At 32.3% G+C, this 19,922-nt stretch overlaps 2 protein-coding genes across 3 annotated transcripts; both read left to right on the top strand.

The window, feature by feature from the left end:
* Window positions 1-933: 933 nt before the first annotated feature.
* LOC139894388 (uncharacterized) lies at window positions 934-8,572 on the top strand. Of its 2 annotated transcripts, none has more exons than XM_071877644.1 (18): window positions 934-1,012; window positions 1,699-1,922; window positions 2,019-2,246; window positions 2,512-2,598; window positions 3,173-3,262; window positions 3,341-3,467; window positions 3,562-3,659; window positions 4,475-4,643; window positions 4,745-4,866; window positions 5,555-5,683; window positions 5,752-5,850; window positions 5,926-5,983; window positions 6,072-6,147; window positions 6,239-6,368; window positions 6,472-6,629; window positions 6,738-7,005; window positions 7,489-7,582; window positions 7,679-8,572. In XM_071877644.1, the coding sequence occupies exons 2-18, from the start codon at window positions 1,701-1,703 to the stop codon at window positions 8,455-8,457; spliced, it is 2,934 nt and encodes a 977-aa protein (XP_071733745.1). In that variant the 5' UTR covers window positions 934-1,012; window positions 1,699-1,700; the 3' UTR covers window positions 8,458-8,572. The 2 variants fall into 2 exon arrangements, with proteins under 2 accessions (XP_071733745.1, XP_071733744.1); XM_071877643.1 differs by lacking the exon at window positions 934-1,012 and adding an exon at window positions 1,067-1,117.
* Window positions 8,573-9,702: 1,130 nt separating this feature from the next.
* On the top strand, window positions 9,703-12,900 carry LOC139891436 (uncharacterized). Its single transcript, XM_071874407.1, has 7 exons — window positions 9,703-9,833; window positions 10,297-10,427; window positions 10,589-10,746; window positions 10,977-11,049; window positions 11,307-11,501; window positions 11,820-11,913; window positions 12,211-12,900. The coding sequence occupies exons 2-7, from the start codon at window positions 10,302-10,304 to the stop codon at window positions 12,858-12,860; spliced, it is 1,296 nt and encodes a 431-aa protein (XP_071730508.1). The 5' UTR covers window positions 9,703-9,833; window positions 10,297-10,301; the 3' UTR covers window positions 12,861-12,900.
* The last annotated feature ends 7,022 nt before the right edge of the window (window positions 12,901-19,922 follow it).

Here is a 19,922-nt window from a genome sequence, read left to right as displayed (position 1 = left end):
ACCACACACATAGCATCAACAAGATACGAAAGATCATGTATAATTTGCGATTTTATACTACACAGTAATTAAAGACGACAGTCACAAAACATGACAAGCAAGACTACACCTCATAACCGATTAATCTTTAGCGACATTCGTTGTTGTTGTTAGAGAACGTTAAGTATTACTATCTATAACATAAAGAATTATGAGATTCAGTGGTGCATTATTTATCACATTTGAAATGTTTTAATCAAACACACTTGAAACTTAAACTCTTACATTTATAAAGGAATATATCCTTCTCCCTTAGCGTCTTTCCACTTTCATCGTTCGGGAACAAACACTTCGCCTAATTCTTTTGCATCCCGACCCGTTTTCCCCCACTAACTAATTACGTTACAACCACTGAACAAACTTGGTTGACGAACATAGTTTATGAGTATCTAATGTAGTGACTTGTCGAGCATTTGACAAACTCGAACAATTCATTTTGTGTTCAACACAATTAATCTAATTGTATTTTTATTTTTAAGTTGATGTAATATCTATAATCTATATATCATTTTCCATTTTAATTGTAAAATTAATTATTTCTATCTTTTGTTAATTTTCTAAAAAATTATAACCTAACATTAAACTTACACTTCAATCATTTAGTGCTGAATTGGTTTAATGCTCGAGAAAAAGAAAGTTTTACTTTTCTTTCCTTCAACGGATGAAAATGAAATGAGAAACAAACATCCACATGAATCAATAAAGGCACCTTAGCTTGTGATACCGTAATTAACGGTCAAGATTCACTCATTTCTTTCCCAACTAATCACATCTAACCGTCCATATATACTAACCCACCTAACGATATAGTCAACAAAACTAACGGACATAGCTCACCCACGCCCACTTATACACGCGTCCTTCCCAGAAACCACAGTTATAACACGTTTTCACTTTAACTGACAAAAGTATCTAGACTCGTCCAAAACGACGTCGCGACGACTTGGAATCACGAAAACGACATCGTTAATAGGTATATTTCATCTTCTTCGTACAATTTCTGAATCACTTCATCTTCTGTTTTTTTTCTCTCAAGTTTTCTCGTTAACAGTGACCGCCGATCGTCCTGTTTTTTCTTGTATGCTATTCAATACTTTATCCAATTTAATTTCAGTTTCAATTGAGTAATTGATCTGTTGATTTTCGTGTTCAATTTTGCATTTTAATTGTCGAATTTGATTAATCATTGGAGTAAAATTTGTACATGTGCGTGAATTATATACTCCGTGTATATATCATCTTAGTTAGCTCAATTAAGTACGAGCTTTAAAACCTCAAATGATACTAATTTTGTGTATTGATTAAGTAATACTTCTAATTTATAGTTGTTATATGTGTATATATTATATTATATATGTTATATGGAATATATAGCATGCTAGTTTGCTCAATTGAGTGAATTGAAAGTGTGTATGAGCTATTAAACTTAATAGATAAATATTACGGAGTATGTATCTTGATCATGCAAAATTAGTTTTTGCAGTTGTTATTTAGGGGTTTTATATGATTTTGAAGTCCATATGGACATGAATGGTGATAGTTGAGTATGGTAATCAGTTACTGTTAATTATATGGTAATTTAGTTTATTTAAAGGTTATGGTTAATGAGTTTATTTGAAGGTTATTGATTTGTGTCATTTTGGTTATTTATTTATGGAGATATGAGAGTTGCAGAAGTAGTTGCTGCTTTTGTTCAGAGATTAATCCGTATTCCATACTATCTGATCACAACAATTATTCTTTTGTTCAACGAACTTGCTAAGCTAATCTATCCTAGACTGAACCCACTTGCCGCTAACCGACGATCGATGGGGTGGGGAAACATTTACAAGAGACGATTGAAAGTTTTCACCTTGGCATTTCTTATATACCTCGATTATAAGGTGGATCTACTATTACTACTTTTCACTCGATATGATCATATTTTTCTATGTCGTATGGATAATTTTTGTGTTATATGATGTTTTGGCGGCTTATAGGCGTTGCAGCAGAGAGAGAAATTGACAAAAAGATCCAAACGGGATGGATTATGGGAAAAAGCTCATGAGCGGAATGCTAAACGTGTGCTTAAGTTAATTGTGGAGTTGGAGGGTTTGTGGGTGAAGATGGGGCAGTATTTATCTACGCGTGCTGATGTGCTTCCTGATGCCTACATACGTCTTCTGAAACAATTACAGGACTCTCTTCCCCCTCGTCGTTTAGAAGAGGTATTAATAATACTAATAATAGAATAACAGAATGACTAACCATATCATATTATATCAGCTCATTTGATCCCATGCAAGTGCAGAATGTAAAATACCATCTCTGTTACTGCAGTCTGGTAGAATAGACGATTTTATTATTCATTCATGTGTTGATATATTTCCATTTCCCTTGTTCATGCTCTTATTATTGTGCTTGATGATACCTATCTTCATGTCAGTATCTAAATGGTTTGAAATTTGAAGTAACTGATTTGTTGTTAATCAGGTTCAAGAAACTATAGAGAAGCAGATGGGTCAACCGATGAATGATCTATTTACAAATTTTGTCAGTGTACCTTTAGCAACAGCGTCGGTAAGTACCTCAACATGATGATTGTAAACCTTTTGCAAAAAAACCTTGAAGTTAATGTTTAGTGGTTTATATTGCTTGGCAAGCTAAGCATTATACTTTACTGGTTATTTTACTGAATAGACTCACGTATATGACCAATGACTCTACTGGTATTATGATGATGAAAATAGATGTGTAATCTTATATAGATAGGATTCTGTTATTTTTTTTGCTACAGTCTATATATACCAATCAATTCTGGTCCATGCGCACATTTGGCTTTCTATATTTAGGATTTTACTTTTAGTTATATACATGTCTCTTTTAGAACTAATAAGATCATTTGGTTGTCTAGTACTGCAATATGATCCACGATGCATGATTTTTTTAAAGAACTTAAATGCTAACGTTGCTGATGACGATTTAGGATACACTAAAAAGTTGATTTCAAATTTTATTTTGAAGTATATTGATATTCTGAAATCTTTATAAGAAATTCAAGATACAGAATTTCATGCTTTAAGTTGGGAATTCATTGTAAAGTTATTATAATTTAGTTTCAGCTCTGGTTAAAGTGATTAAATAATCATTGTAGATTGCTCAAGTACACCGTGCAACTCTACGTGATGGGCAGGAGGTGGTTGTTAAAGTTCAGCATGAAGGCATTAAAACTATTATCTTGGAGGTTTTCATTTCGGATTTTTTTTTTTTCTTAGAGTTTTAATAGTTACACCTTCAATATTCTAATATTACTGCTTTACAGGACTTGAAGAATGCAAAGGCGATAGTTGACTGGATAGCTTGGGCTGAACCCCAGTATGATTTCAACCCAATGATAGATGAGTGGTGCAGAGAAGCACCCAAAGAACTAGATTTTAATCATGAAGCTGGTATGATATAAATAACGACTATGGTTGTTTATTATCAGAGTGTTTTTGCTGTGTTAGATATGTTTGTTCTTAAATTCATTTCTCATTTTTGTAGAAAATACTAGAAAAGTCTCTAGAAATCTAGGCTGCAAAAGTGAAGGTCTTGACCGAAGACCTGAACATGTGGAAGTATTGATACCAGAAGTCATTCAGGTATCATCCTTCCTCACATTTTTCCATAGCTTGAGACTGCACTCTGCAGTTTGAATGGTGGCAGACCACCGACACTAGTAAAGTCATTGGTACTTGAAGTTTTTATAGTAGTGGTATGTAAATTATTCCAATGAGGCTGTGACTTGATAATTGGAATAAGTTCTTTTAAATTGAAACTAAAACGATAAGATTGATCATTTTTAGGTATTCTTATTTGTATGCATCATACTATCTGCCAGGATTATTATCTCCAAACAGACACTAGGAATGATATCAAGTATAATGACGGTTTTGACTATACTTCTGAGTCCCAATATATATTTGGACTTTTGTGTGACAAACCAATACTCCCTGCGTCCTCCATCCTAAAATAATTGTCCCATTTGACTTTTGAATTTTTTTTTTTTCAACTTGGACTTTAAATATTTTTGTTTATGTTATATAAAATTTGATGGAATTTATATGAAAGGACTGGATTCTAAACTTGTTTTCATTGGTATTATTTTCATCATCATCAAGTATATTATAACACAACCAAAATATTTAAAGTCAAAGTTGAAGAGGAAAGACTTCAAAAGTCAAAATGGGACAATTATGCTGGACGGAGGGAGTATATTTAAACGTTTTATGAATCACTGGCCTGAATGATTCATAGACTGCGCCTGGGCTTGGTTTTTAAATGATAAATGGCTGTCTGATAGGTTTGCGAATGGGCATGTTGATTGTATACAGTTACCATTTTAGCTCCGTGTATGATTTAGTACTAAGGACTAAGGAGATATGACTTTTGCTAATAATTTCTATCGCACTGGCAGTCTACAGAGAAAGTCCTGATTCTTGAGTATATGGATGGGGTACGTTTAAATGATTCCCATGCACTAGAAGAACTCGGTGTTGACAAACAAAAGCTTGTTGAAGAAATTACACGTGCATATGCACATCAAATATATGTTGATGGCTTTTTCAACGGCGACCCTCATCCGGGTACTCTTTCGTTTTCCTCTCACTCTCTCAATACTGTTTTGCTTTGATTCCAACGTATTAGATTTGTTCTCTTTGACAAATTTACACTCAAACATCTTCAGGTAATTTTCTTGTGAGTAGAGAACCTCCCCATCATCCAATTTTACTCGATTTTGGCCTTACAAAGTTGCTTTCAAGCTCTGTAAAACATGCGTTGGCGAAAATGTTTCTGGCGGCCGCAGAGGTCTGCATACTCCTATTAATATTCGTTATGTTATATATTTATCAGGCAATTCTATGACCACTTTATTAATACCAGAATATGTAAGAACCTTGTTTTTAACATAATGTATAGATACAACTCTCAGCAAATTTTTTTTTTTTGACTATATAGATCAGTGTAACCTATGGTCTATTTACTTCTTCATTTTTTTCTTTCTTTTTAATTATTGAGGCCTGTTTCTATATGGATGGCTACATGTATACGGATGGATACATGCACCAGGCTTATGATAATTAAATTTTGTTTACTTTTTGTGCTTGAATTGAGGAACTGAATGATAGTAAATGACAATTTTACCCATAATGTAAAATCTTTATTTTATTATTATTATTTTTTTCGTATTGAATGAAGAATGATAAAATAAAATGTTTGTTTTACGTGAAAATAATTTTGATAGTCACATAAATAGTTTGAAGAATTTTAGGTATATTGCATATCATACATTATTATGATAAAATGTTTTTTTTTACAAATAACATCATGACACATTCATCATCTCGATATAGGCTCAATCAACAAGTCTAAATATCATGCTTACTTTACCCCACACAAAGATAACATTTTTGGTCGTTTATCTATTAATTTGTTGAACAATCAGAAACTTAGCAACGCCCAAATATCTGACTATGAGGAAAACTTGTGGTTTCAGGGTGATCATGTGGCTCTTTTGTCTGCCTTTGCTGAAATGGGACTTAAATTTCGCTTGGACATGCCAGAACAGGCTATGGAGGTAACAAATGTGTTCTTCCGAGCTACTACTCCAGCAGCTGAAGCTTTGGTAAGTGGAAGCGATCGTATCTTAATTGTCTTTATTAAGCCCTGCAAAACTGAGAATTATTTTTTTAGGAAACCGTGAAATCTTTATCAGAGCAACGAGCAAAAAATATGAAAATTTTACAGGAAAAGTTGAAACTTGACAAGAAAGAAGTTAAACGCTTCAATCCTGTAAGCTCATTACCTTTGCTGACCCGTTTGTTATCTTTTTATGATCTTTTGGAACTAATGGAATGTATTTTACAGATAGATGCTTTTCCTGGAGACATTGTAATTTTTTCGAGAGTCCTTAATTTGCTCAGAGGTTATTCTTCAGTCCTTCAAGATATTCCATTATATAGGCTGTAACAGAATCAGGTTTCATGATTTTAAAACATGTTTCATCATTTCAGGGCTTTCGTCCTCGATGGATGTTCGTATAAGCTATCTAAATATCATGCGACCTTTCGCTGAATCTGTTCTAAAGTGGTATGATCCTTTTTACTTGGTTCCATTAACTAATAATTTTTTAATGGTATTTGATCATACCCTTGTTTTACTATTTATTACTCCATTTCAGCGACATGAACAAAGGACCATCATCAAATGCAAAATGGTTATATGACAGTCCAGTAAATTCTGATGTGGAGGCAAATCTGAGACACCTCCTAGTTGAGTTAGGGGATGCAGATAGAATACTTGGAATCCAAGTGTGTATTGCGTTTAAACTAGTTACCATACAGTTTTTGTATATACATATCGTGTTTTTGATTAGTAATCAGTAGTTGTATCAAAAATTACATAATTCTTTAGGTTTGTGCCTACAAAGATGGGAAAGTAATCATTGATACTGCAGCTGGAGTTTTGGGAAAATATGACCCTCGACCCGTTCAGCCCGACAGCTTGTTTCCCGTCTTCTCTGTAACTAAGGGAGTCACAGCAGGAATGGTACATTGGCTCGCTGATAAAGGGTATGTTGGTAACTTGACATATTGTCATGTTTGCATACAAACCAATAATATTCTTGCTCTAAATTGCTATACATGGATAATAGTATTAGTAATATATACTCATTGTAGGAAACTGAGGCTTGATGAAAATGTTGCAAACATTTGGCCGGAGTTTGGTACAAACGGAAAAGAGCAAATTAAGGTGAATCATATACTTAATCATACATCTGGTCTGCACAATGCTCTCGCTAGCTTATCTGAAGAAGATCCTATGTTAATGGTCGATTGGGACGAGTGTCTGAAACGCATTGCCGTGGCCAAACCTGAAACTGAGCCCGGGCGTGAACATTTTTATCATTATCTTTCATATGGTTGGCTATGCGGTGGAATCATTGAGGTACTTCATACCCTTTCTATTTTTGTCTCAAATAAGGGCCCGTTTTTATTTTTTCCTTATTAAGTTGTGTTGTTTGAATGAATATAATATTTTTGTGAGGAAGAAGTGATTGATAAATAATTAGTGTTTGTTTATGTGCTGAATAATCGTATGATTAACTGAAATTACCAAATTAACCCTCTATCTAGCTAGTTATAAGAGCAGTTACCGATAAATTTTAACAAATAACGACCTAAATGCAAATTCACATATATTTGAATTCGATTCCCACATCTTATTCATTAAGTCAAAAACAAAAAAACACCCGTTAATAACTCTACATATTAAGTTACTTCAATAAGTCAAAAACAAACACCCGCTAATAACTCTATATATTAAGTTCCATTTTATTAAGCCCATCAAGTTATAATCAAACATTGCATAAGTGTGCACTACTTAACTTTTTTATTATTTTGGATGATGTATATGCTCTTAAACATTCAGCATGCATCGGGGAAGAAGTTTCAAGACGTTCTCGAGGAAGCATTTGTTCGTCCACTTAATGTTGAAGGCGAGCTTTATATAGGGATTCCTCCTGGTATATTCAAGATTTTCACAACTCACCAAGTAAAAAAAAAATTAAAAAAAATCTCTGGAGTTATAAAATATAATGTTTTTTTTCTGCTTGTATTAGGTGTCGAATCTCGATTGGCTACTCTAACAATGGATCTCAGTGGGCTAACCCCAAAGCTCGAAGCTAGCAGGAGCAGCTCGGTCTCCACCACCCTGCCTTCCTCATTCAACCTCAACATGCTTGCGGGCACTATTCCGTTATCCAACACGCTCAATGTCCGCCGTGCAATACTACCTGCCGCCAACGGACACTTCTCGGCTCGTGCACTGGCCCGCTACTATGCCGCCCTGGTGGACGGCGGTGTGGTCCCACCCAGCCACTCTTCGTCTTCCCTCCCACTACTAGGAAGCCACCCTCATCGTCCCACGTTCTCTTTGAAAAAAACATCCGTCAACCGAAAAGACGGAAACAAAAAAGATTTAAACGGGTCCACAAGTCCGGTATCTGATCTGTACATCAGAATACCAGATAGTGATGATATAAGTGATGAAGTCCACACTCCAATCTTTAGAAACCCTAAAACGAAACTTCACGATGCCTTTTTGGGAAATGGAGATTATAAGGATTTAATCCTACCAAATGGAAGATTTGGGCTAGGGTTTAGAAAGTATAAAACAACAGAAGATTCTTTGATTGGGTTTGGTCACTCAGGGTTAGGTGGTTCTACAGGATACTGTGACATAAACAACAGGTTTGCGATTACCGTTACAGTAAACAAGTTGTCGTTTGGTGCTTTAACGGGAGAAATAATTCGATTTGTTTGCTCGGAACTCAATCTTCCTGTACCGGAAGACTATGCGGGATCTAGGGAGTTCTCAGAGAAACCAGTGATAAATTAAAGGGTATGATTTGAATTAAACCTGTCAATACAACTGAAACATGGTCATATACTCATATACATGTAATATGTAATATGTAATTTGCAACAATTTTGAGTTCAAATTATTTATGGAACTACTAATCTTCATTTGATACAAGATCGTAATCATATAAAGCTATGTTTTCATAGATAAATCATCTGTTACTATGTTTATAACGAGTTAACGACTCGAACAATCTTTTTTATCCTTTTGCCTTTAAAGTAGCATAATGTTAGTTTATGTTCTGGTAGATCCTCTTACGTGATTAACTTCTTCTATATGCAATTTATATAGACGGTAAACTGTACAAAAAGGTGTCGAAAACTACATATTTCCAACATGTATGGTTGCACGTGTGATAATGGTGGTTTTGTTCAAACTAGCATGTATCCATTTGGTTTGTAGAAGATAACTAGAAGAAGGAGCCCGCGCGATGCTGCGGGATCTTTGGGTTGCGTATTCATAGTTAACGGAAGCGTATTATATGTGTGTATATGTATTGAATATAGTTCGAAGTATTGAGCGTTTTTTTTTTAAGTGTCCGTTTCGCGTATAGTTAGTCCCGTTGTGTTCGTGAGATTTTTTTGAGTTGAACGGTGGGCTCGGAAAAATTTAACTCGCACCGAGCGAGAAGATATGACTCGTTAAAAATTCGGGTGGAATTAGTTTATTTTATTTTAAAAAAATTGTATATTTACACTTTTTAACCTCAAAGAATGCAAATTTGAGGGGTCGTTGTGTATATTGAGGCAAAGTTGAAGGGTGTGAACGCAAATTGAAAACTACAATAAAGAAAAAATTAAAACTACAAAAATCCTCGTGACTTTTAATATATAGGGTAACGTAAATTGAAAACTACAATAAAAAAATTGAAACTACAAAAATCCTCGTGACTTTTAGTATATAGGGGTAATAATTATCGATTTCGTAATTGCAGAGTTATTCTCTAATTATAAACTTTATCCAATATAAGTGTATTCAACTAGATTTAAATCCACTTTGATAAGCTATTAAATGAAGCTTCTAACTAATGAGCTTTTCACTTTTAAAACCACTGAAAATATGAGTTCACATGATCTGTTGATTGAGCGTACCGCTAAAACAAGTCGTAATATATTTATTTATATATTACATACAATTGTTTTACGTTATTATTATTATTATTATTATGTAACATCTTAAATCTTAATAATATCTTAATTAAATTATAATATATGTGGACTAAAATAAAAAGGGTAGTTAAACCGAAGCTATGAATTTCCATCACCTTCCGTTCCACCCAAAAATGCAAAAACGGTCATTCTGATCTTCATTTTCTTTTTTCTTATTCATTCTCTTCCGAATCTAATATTTGTGTAAGTTTTTATCCGATTATATTCCTGTAAATTGTAATTTTTTATTAATTGTTGTTGGATCTTTTGGTAAAGCTTTTTTAACCATTGCACTTTGTGTGAATATTAATGTAAAATGTAATGTAATGTTATGTAATGTAATAAGCAATTTGTTAATGCACTTACAAATTCCTCTGGCATCGACATACAAAACACATGCAATAAGAATTACATATTGCGCATATTATGAATCATGACGTTCAACTTTTTTAGACAATTTTGTAAATTGTATCAGTTTTGTTGGCTTGTATGAAGCCTGGAAAAATTGTGAGGGGAGAAATGTTTCGTCCGTTGTGAAATTCAAAAGAAATTGAAAAATAAACAATGGGTCTATTTTGGCATGTTAACCAACCCGCCCATTTTGCCACCTAAAGTTTTTGGTGATACCTCCCTTGTTTTACTAGATGTTATTATTATCCTGTTTCAGAAACAATGAGCAACGGGCCAGCTTCGAATGCAAATTGGATATATGACACTCCAATACATTCTGATGTAGAGGCAAAACTGAGGAGTTTTTTAGTGGAATTAGGCAATGCTGATAGAATACTTGGAATCCAGGTGCGCATTATTTCGTTTTGGAATTTATAACATTTTAATGTATGGATGCAAATAATAAGTTTCATATTATCTAAGTTTCAAGAAAATCGTCAATTGTGATAACAATGCACAAGGCTTCGTGGTTACAAATTTACGCAAAAGTTGGTTATTATGATTGTTAGGTTTGTGCATACAAAGACGGAAAAGTGATAATTGATACGGTGGCTGGAGTGTTGGGAAAAGATGATCCTCGTCCTGTTCAGCCCGATAGCTTGTTTCCCGTTTTTTCTGTAACTAAAGGCATTACTTCAGGAATGGTACATTGGCTTGTTGATAAAGGGTATGTTTTTTTGTGTATGCATGGAAGCTAAAGGTTATGTTTTACGCGGTTGGGTAATGGGTCAAAAGGAGTTTGTGTCAAAAATTGAGTAAATCTGTGTAGAACCTCCAGTATTGATTATTATTATTATTATTATTATTATTATTATTATTATTATTATTTATTATTATTATTATTATTAATTATTAATTATAATAATAACAATAAATAAATAAGTGTTCTCATTGTAGGAAATTGAAGCTTGACGAAAATGTTGCAAACATTTGGCCAGAGTTTGGTGTAAACGGAAAAGATCATATAAAGGTTCTCTTGATCTCAATTATTTTATTTCTTGTCTTTTGAGTGTTTGCACTCGCGTATTTAACTGAAAGATTGACCAAGATGATAACTTTTCAAAAAATTGACTTAATAAGAAGATTACCAAAGCATAAGTTGTTGAAAGTTAGAGCCTTTTTCTGATGGCAATAAAACTGTGTTTACCGAAAGTAGATGTTGGACTACTTATCTATGTGATTTTTCGTACACGCAAGTTGCTTAATGACACCTTTCCTTTCTTGCAGGTTTATCAAATACTTAATCATACATCAGGTCTGCACAACGCTCTTGCTGGAGTTTCTGAAGGAGATCCAACGTTATTTTGTGACTGGGACAAGTGTCTAAAACACATTGCTATGGTGGCACCCGAGACTGAACCTGGTCAGCAACAGCTGTATCATTATCTATCATATGGTTGGTTATGTGGTGGAATCATTGAGGTACCAATACAGTTATTTTTTTTTTAATAGCAAACACACACACACACACACACACACACCCACCCACCCTTTTTGTCCACGATGGAACTCGAACTCACAACCTCAAGGTTAGGTTGATAAGTTCCCTTGATACCGCTAACCAGATACCATTACAGTTATTTACTTGTTACAATTCTAATTGGATGTGAATTAACACTCACAATATACACAGTGCATACTTCCTCTCGATAAACATCAATATGGACTCCTTTATAAAATCAATTTTTTTTTCTTTCTTTTTTTTCTTTCTAAATGTTGTATATGTTCTTAAACATGCAGCATGCATCTGGGAAAAAGTATCAAGAGATTCTCGAGGAAGCTTTTGTTCGTCCTCTTAACGTTGAAGGCGAGCTATATGTTGGGATTCCTCCCGGTAAGATTTTTTTACCAAATTTTTTATCACTCCATTCCAAAATAAGTGTCCCGTTTGAATTTTCAAAGTCTTCATTTTTAAATTTATATGAATAGGTTTGGTTTTAAAATGTATTTTTATTGTTATAACTTTCATCAAATATTATATAACAGAAACAATAATATTTAAAATCAAAGTTGTACAAGAAAGAGTAAAAAAGTCAAATCGGAACAGTAATTTTGAGACGATGGGGTGTACAACTCATCGTATAAGCCTTCTGCTAATTTTTTAAACGATTTTTTTTAATGATTTTTTCAGGTGTGGAATCACGTCTAGCAACTCTTACAATAGACGAAAATGATCTAATTAAATTAGGCCAACTAGCCGAATCTTTCAGAAGTTCAGCCTCCACTACCACCCCATCCACATTCACATACAACATGGTTGCAAACCTAATTCCATTATTCAACAACATTAATATCCGTCGAGCAATACTACCTGCAGCCAACGGGCACGTATCCGCTCGTGCGGTGGCCCGTTTCTACGCCGCCCTTGTAGACGGTGGTGTGGTCCCATCTCACCATCCTAACAAAACCAACGACACAAATAACGAAGTCAACACTAAAATCTTTACCAACTCAAAAGAAAAAGTGCACGAAGCGTTTTTGGGAAGTGGAGATTATAAGGATATGGTGTTGCAGCAAGGCGAATTTGGGCTCGGGTTTAGGTGGTATAACACGACAGATGGTAATGTGTTTGGGTTTGGTCATGGGGGTTTAGGTGGCTCTGCGGGATATGGTGACGTAAAAAACAGGTTTGCAGTTTCTGTGACGCTAAACAAGTTGTCTATCGGTGTTTGTACTGCTGAGATTATTCGTTTTATTTGTTCGGAACTCGATCTTCCATTACCAGCCGACTATGCAGGATTATTATCAGGTGAATTAGCTGGGAAACCAGTTTATAAGTAATGGTGGTTGATTTATTCATGTTCTGTTGTTCATACATTATTTGAGGTAAAACTTGATCAGTTCTGTAATTAATTTATTGCAGTAATTTTGAGTTGCAACTGTTTAAGAAACTATTAATATTTGATGTAGTCGCATCCTTTTGTTATATAACCAAAAACAATGAGATGTTTTGTTTTATGAATATTTATTATTGTTGTAAATTTAGTAGTTAAATATGGATGGTAATTAGTCAAATATGGATAGTAAAATTTGTACTATATATATGTGCATAATGTAAGTTACAAAAATACACATATACATTAAATACATCACACCTCTCTTCAACCTCTTTCTCTCCTATATCTTCTACAACACATCTCTCTTTTGTTGGTTCTTTCAATTTGAATATATTGAACCAGGCCACTAAAGGTAGTTATAAGCCTACTGAAATATAACACGTTATCAGCACGAAGTGCTCCGTATAATCAAGGTTTATCTAAGCAAGCACACGTCACTAATCAAGGTAAGAAATTATCTAACTTTTATTAACTTCACTAACATTTATATTTATGTTATTTAAGTTATATATGGTCGGTTATACCGCCTGAATTATATTTCTGTAATCTAACTTTTATTAACTCCACTAACATTTATATTTATGTTATTTAAGTTATATATGGTCGGTTATACCGCCTGAATTATATTTCTGTAATCTAACTTTTATTAACTTCACTAACATTTATATTTATGTTATTTAAGTTATATATGGTCGGTTATACCGCCTGAATTATATTTCTGTAATCTAACTTTTATTAACTTCACTAACATTTATATTTATGTTATTTAAGTTATATATGGTCGGTTATACCGCCTGAATTATATTTTCTGTAATCTAACTCTTATTAACTTCACTAACATTTATATTTATGTTAATAAGACCTCATGATTGTACGCAACACGTCATTTGACAACACAGTACTTTATGTACGCAACACGTCATTTGACAACACGGTACCATGGGTCGAGATTAATTCCGATCAATACGAATACGATGGGGTCTTTATATGTTATCTAACATTTATGATTACTTATGCAATTAATCATTATTTATTTTATGCATACTAATGTTTATTCTTAAAAGTAAATCTTAAAAGTTAAAATAAGAAAAAATAGTTTGTATTTTTATTAAAAGTAAATCTTAAAAGTTAAAATAAGAAAAAGTAGTTTGTATTTTTATTAAAAGTAAATCTTAAAAGTTAAAATAAGAAAAAGTAGTTTGTATTTTTATTAAAAGTAAATCTTAAAAGTTAAAATAAGAAAAAAAAATCTTGTCCTTTATATTACTCATAAGCGTTTTGATATAGTGACTTTATTCGTTAACGTCAACTAACGACGTTACAACGGTCATATATACATAACGGTTGTTAACGTCAACTGACGACGTTACAACAACTAGATTTTTCAAATATAAAATAAACATCTCCGTTTTCACATTTTCACAAGTCAATCTTCATTTTTCAGATTACTACTCTCAAAAAGTTTTTTGTAAAAATGATTCACACAAGGATGATTTTTTCTATTGTATTGGTCATATTAACTATCATCATTGTTGCTAATATACCACCGGGTGAACCTATATTCTATCCTGCCCTTGTGGTTTTATTATTTGTAATCATACCATTATTCTGTTATTTGCTACTTATGAATTTAAAATGATTCTAATTTCATTTTATTATTTGTCTATGAATAGAAGTTGATTATGATTATGATTTATGTTATTCATCTTTTTGATAATAGAAAATGTCGAATTTGAAAAGGCTTAAATTTGCTCATTTAGAACAAGTGTGAACAACTACTTAACATGGGTTATGAATGTAGAAAAACATCTCGAATCAAACGGTATTTTAGAAACCCTGAATGAAAATAACAATTATTTCGAACAAGAGAAAGCAATAGTAAGTATTTTTCTTAGCAAACATATTGACGAGTCCTTAGAATCTACATATTATATGATCGAAAATCCAAGTGTATTATGGAAAATACTCAAAGATAGATACGATATTAATTATCAAAAAAAAAAATAATAATAATAATAACGGTGATCCATGAAAGAATAAAATTAAAGATATTAGTAGACGCTCTTATAAGAATTCCGGAGATTCTTATTAATGATCTGGTAACGTGGATCATCAGTCTAGTATTTCTTGAATACATGAACATCTTGTTTAGCTCTACAAATAAGTCCCAAAAAGAAAAGAAAATGAGAGTGAATCTGTTGACAAATCTCGATTAAATTAACCCTGAGCTACCTTGAGACTTGAATGGTTTGAATTTTCTAAGATGCCTAGTTTTTTTTATGTATCACTCATAAATAAATGGTTTTAGACCATAACGCATATGTTTTATTAAGTGTTATCTTTTATGTACTTCAGATTATAACTTGTTTGCAGGTAATATAATTTGATTATCTTGCTGAAATATAACTCATTATTTGCTTATCTTATTTTTAGTTTTAGTATGAATCCTGCTGAAATACAACATCAATTAAATGGTAAAGACCTATGTATTGCAGATAGTAGTAACATACACACTATGATCAAATCTAAGAAATATTTCATTGATTTAAATCAAATGAAGGAATTATAAATACTATATCAGCTCTTGCAAACTTGATATAAGGAACGAAAAAGGCAAAATTTCATATTACAAAATGGTACGAATTTTTTGGTAAACAATGTCTTGTTTTCTCCCAAATCAAAGAGAAATTTGTTAAGTTTCTCTGATATATATCATAATGGATATGATTATCAGTAAATGATAATCGAAAATGAGAAATATCTATGTAGCACCGAAAAGCGCATATGATAAAAAGCGCAGCGCATAGGATTAAAAGCGCATATGATAAAAAACGCATATGATGAAAAGCCAGCGCATAGGATTAAAAGCGCATATGATAAAAAGCGCATATGATGAAAAGCGCAACGCATATGATTAAAAGCGCATATGATAAAAAGCGCATATGATGAAAAGCGCAGCGCATATAATTAAAAGCGCATATAATGAAAAGTGCATATGACGAAAAGCGCAGCACATATAATTAAAAGCGCATATGGTGAAAATGATATATGATGAAAAGCAAATATGGTGATTAATGAAAATCACATATGGTGATTAATGAAAAGCACATATAGTGATTAATGAAAAGCACATATAGTGATTAACGAAAAACACATATGGTGATTAATGAAAAGCACATATGGCGATTAATGAAAAGCACATTGAGAAATAATCACCAATGTTTCTTGAAAGAATTCAAGGGTATATATATGGACCAATTCATCCATCATGTGGACCATTTTTCTAATAGACGCATCTAACGCATGGTCTCATGTTTGTGTGTTATCAAGCCGTAATATGGCATTTGCAAAGTTTCTTGCACAAATTATTAAATTAAGAACACATTATTCTGATTACACCATTAAAAGGATGAGACTTGATAATGCTGGTGAGTTAACATCTCAAGCTTTTAATGATTATTATATGTCTACAAGGATTGTTGTTGAACATCCAGTTGCTCATGTGCATACACAAAATTGGTTTAGCTGAATCAATAGATAAACGCTTACAGCTAATAACTGGACAATTAGAAATGAGTACAAAACTCTCAATATTTATATGGGGACATGTAAATTTACATGATGTGACATTAATTCGCATTAAATCAAGTGCAAGTTATAAATATTCTCCATTACCAACTTAATTTTGGTGGAGACCAAATATTTTCCATCTTAGAACATTTGGTTGTGCAGTGTATTTTTAATTGAACAACCACAACAAATGGTTCCTCAAAGAATGATTGAAATATATGTTAGATATGAAACATCTTCAATCATAAGATATATTGAACCCATGACGGGTGATGTTTTTACAGCAAGTTTTGTCGATTGTCACTTTAATGAAACATTTTTCCCTATATTAGGGGGAGAAATGAAATATAAATAAAATGATGTTTCATGGTGTGAACATCAATTAAGGAATATTGATCATCGCACAAAAGAATGCGAAAAGAAAGTTCAAATATAATGCATATGCAAGAACTTGCAAATTAATTACTTTATGCATTTAAAGATACAAAAAATAAGTGACTAAATCATATATACCAGCAGTAAATGCTTCAGCTAGAATTGAAATTACAAAAGCTGGCAATAATGTCACTCATGAGTCTTTGCTACTGCAGAAACGTGGGAGACCAATTGGTTCCAAAGATAAAAATCCTCGAAAAAGAAAATCAGCTGATAATGAGGTAAAAGAAAGTGTTCAAGAAGAACCACAAATCAATACTCCTTTTGCAGAGGATATTGATAAATGTAAATACATAAATTGCAATAAATTATGCAATATTATGAAACTGAAATGAAATGAAAAATCTTGATGAGATATTTTCATATAATGTTACAATGACATCATGAATAAAGATGATGATCTGGAACCAAAATCTGTCATTGAATATCAAAATAGACGTGATTGAACTCAACGGAAAGGAGCAATACGAGCTGAATTAGAATCGCTCAATAAAAGAAAAGTTTTTGGATCAATCGTTATCACTTTTAAAGATGTGAAACAATGGGATACAAATGAATTTTTATCTGAAAAGAAATGTGCAAATGAAGTTACAAGGCAAAACTAGACTTGTAACTCAAGATTTCCCACAAAGACCAGAAATGAATTAGGAGAAAAACTTATCCTCCTATAATGAATATAATTACTTATTAGATACTTAATCAACCTGGTAGTTATTTAAATGCATCTCATGGATGTTGTTACTACTTATCTGTATGGATCACTTAATAGTGATATATATATGAATATACCTGAAGGGTTAAGGTATCATAAGCATCTAATGCAAAACCTGTGATGACCCGGGAATTTCTGACCAAATTTAAACCTGAATCATATTTGATTTCTATACGATAAGCAAAGTCTATAATGTTGAGTCTCAAAATTTTTGAACTACTTTCATGAATGCATTGACCTTCGACTATTCTCGACGATTCACGAACAATTATTTGTAAATAAATATATATAAATATATATATGTGAATTCAATACCTAAATAATATTATATATTGTAATCAATAAATGTTAAAGATTCAATATATAATAATTAGTAAATATGATATAATTAGTAAATGGTATTATATTAAATGTAATTACAAGTTAAAAAATATAATACTAATATTATTAGAACTTTCATTAGTATTATTAATATTAAAATCAGAATTATTAATAGTATTATTTTCAATATAAATAAGAAGTTTGATATATAGATTATTAATATTATTATTATTATTAATCATATTGTAAGTTATAAATGTTATATTATCATTATCATTACTAATAATACTATTATTATTACTATTATATTATTATAATTATTATTTATGATATTAAGAGTATTAATATTATTATATTATATTTATAATATTATGTATAATATATAAAAATAGGTATATACATACGATATACTACTACAGATATATACACTGATATATACAACAGATATATATATACTGATATATTTGTACAGATACATTATACGATATATATACATTATATAATACTTAATGACATAATTATACAAATTTATACATAAATGAATTGTATTCAAGTTCACATCTCAATCCATACTGTATATGATTTTTGTTTCTGCCTCAAGTTGTTACACATCCACATCTGATCGTACCAAGCTGTGAAGAATTTCAAACTGCCTTTAACTTGTTTATTTGATTTATTATGAACGAATATTTTCTTGTCTAACCAAATAACTAGCAGACAAAGTCAAATAGGATCAAATGAGCTGTAATGTAATCATTCATCCTCTACATACCTACCTGCTATCACATTTTTTTTTTAGAAAACGGGAAGAACTCGATCTCCTCCGTTCTTACACCTTTCAACCATCACTTCAACACCATTTATCACCAAAACCACCTTGATCAACTTTCACACCACTAATACTATAGTTATGTTTCTATAATCCATCGTACACCATCTTTCAACACCCAACCTTTTACACACTTCAAAACATTATTGCTGTTATGATTTTCCTGCCTCTTGTCACGAACCAAAACACCCTAATCGATCATCATATTCAACAACCCGTTTCACCACCTTTATGATCGAAAACCCTTTTATATTTTAACACTACTGCATATTTCTGTTTTGAACGAGCAAACGAAGTTATTTCTTTCTCCTTTTGTTCGAATTCCATCCTTCACAGATCACCATGATCAAAACCGGTTGATGCACTTGCAGCTGCGATTCTTTTCTTCCTTCGTTTCCGAAACAACAAGAATTATGATGAGGATCATGTACATGAAAAGAAGAAGTTGAGTGAATATGATGATATTTATAATACAGACACTTAATCGATGCACGTCTTTTACTTCTGTTGTCCAACATGTATAATTCAAATAACTTCACTCAAGTGAAAAGCAATTGAATCGTGATTGATTGTTGTTGATTGATTAAAATAACCATTTGGAGAGGGGCCGACTATGAATGTGCATTTATAAAAAAATGCCGTGTGCTTTTCTGCCTACTCAAGTTCTATTTCTCCTTTTCGGTGGTAGAGTGATACAAGTAGGGCCAGGGGCTAACTAGTTGCGGAACATGCTGCTAAATCAACTGAAATTCTTTTCTTATTTGCTTGGTGGGCCGAAAGGAATATCATCCATGCAATTCTTTTTATTAGTTGAGGTAATAAAGTATTATATGAATGGTGGCCGACAATTACAAAAAACCGATACCCCCATTTGAATATTATATGAAGTTACAAGTGGGTGGAGTTGGTTAATATGAGGGTGACGTGTTGTTGTTTTCTGTTCCTTACAAAACCCCTAGAATCCAATGGCGTACTTAATTGATGCGGTTAAGATGATAATGGTATGATAATTATCGATGATGGATGAGTTTACGAATGATGATAATTACAATGAAGAAGATATTGATGATGGTGTTTACGATCGAAGAAGATGATGGTGACAAAATGATTATGATCGTGAAGATAAAGATGTGATGATG

This window comes from Rutidosis leptorrhynchoides, chromosome 2 (assembly GCF_046630445.1).
Source record: "Rutidosis leptorrhynchoides isolate AG116_Rl617_1_P2 chromosome 2, CSIRO_AGI_Rlap_v1, whole genome shotgun sequence".
Classification (NCBI taxonomy): domain Eukaryota; kingdom Viridiplantae; phylum Streptophyta; class Magnoliopsida; order Asterales; family Asteraceae; genus Rutidosis; species Rutidosis leptorrhynchoides.
Note: the sequence above shows the minus strand (reverse complement) of the source record. Positions and strands in the feature narration are given on the sequence as shown.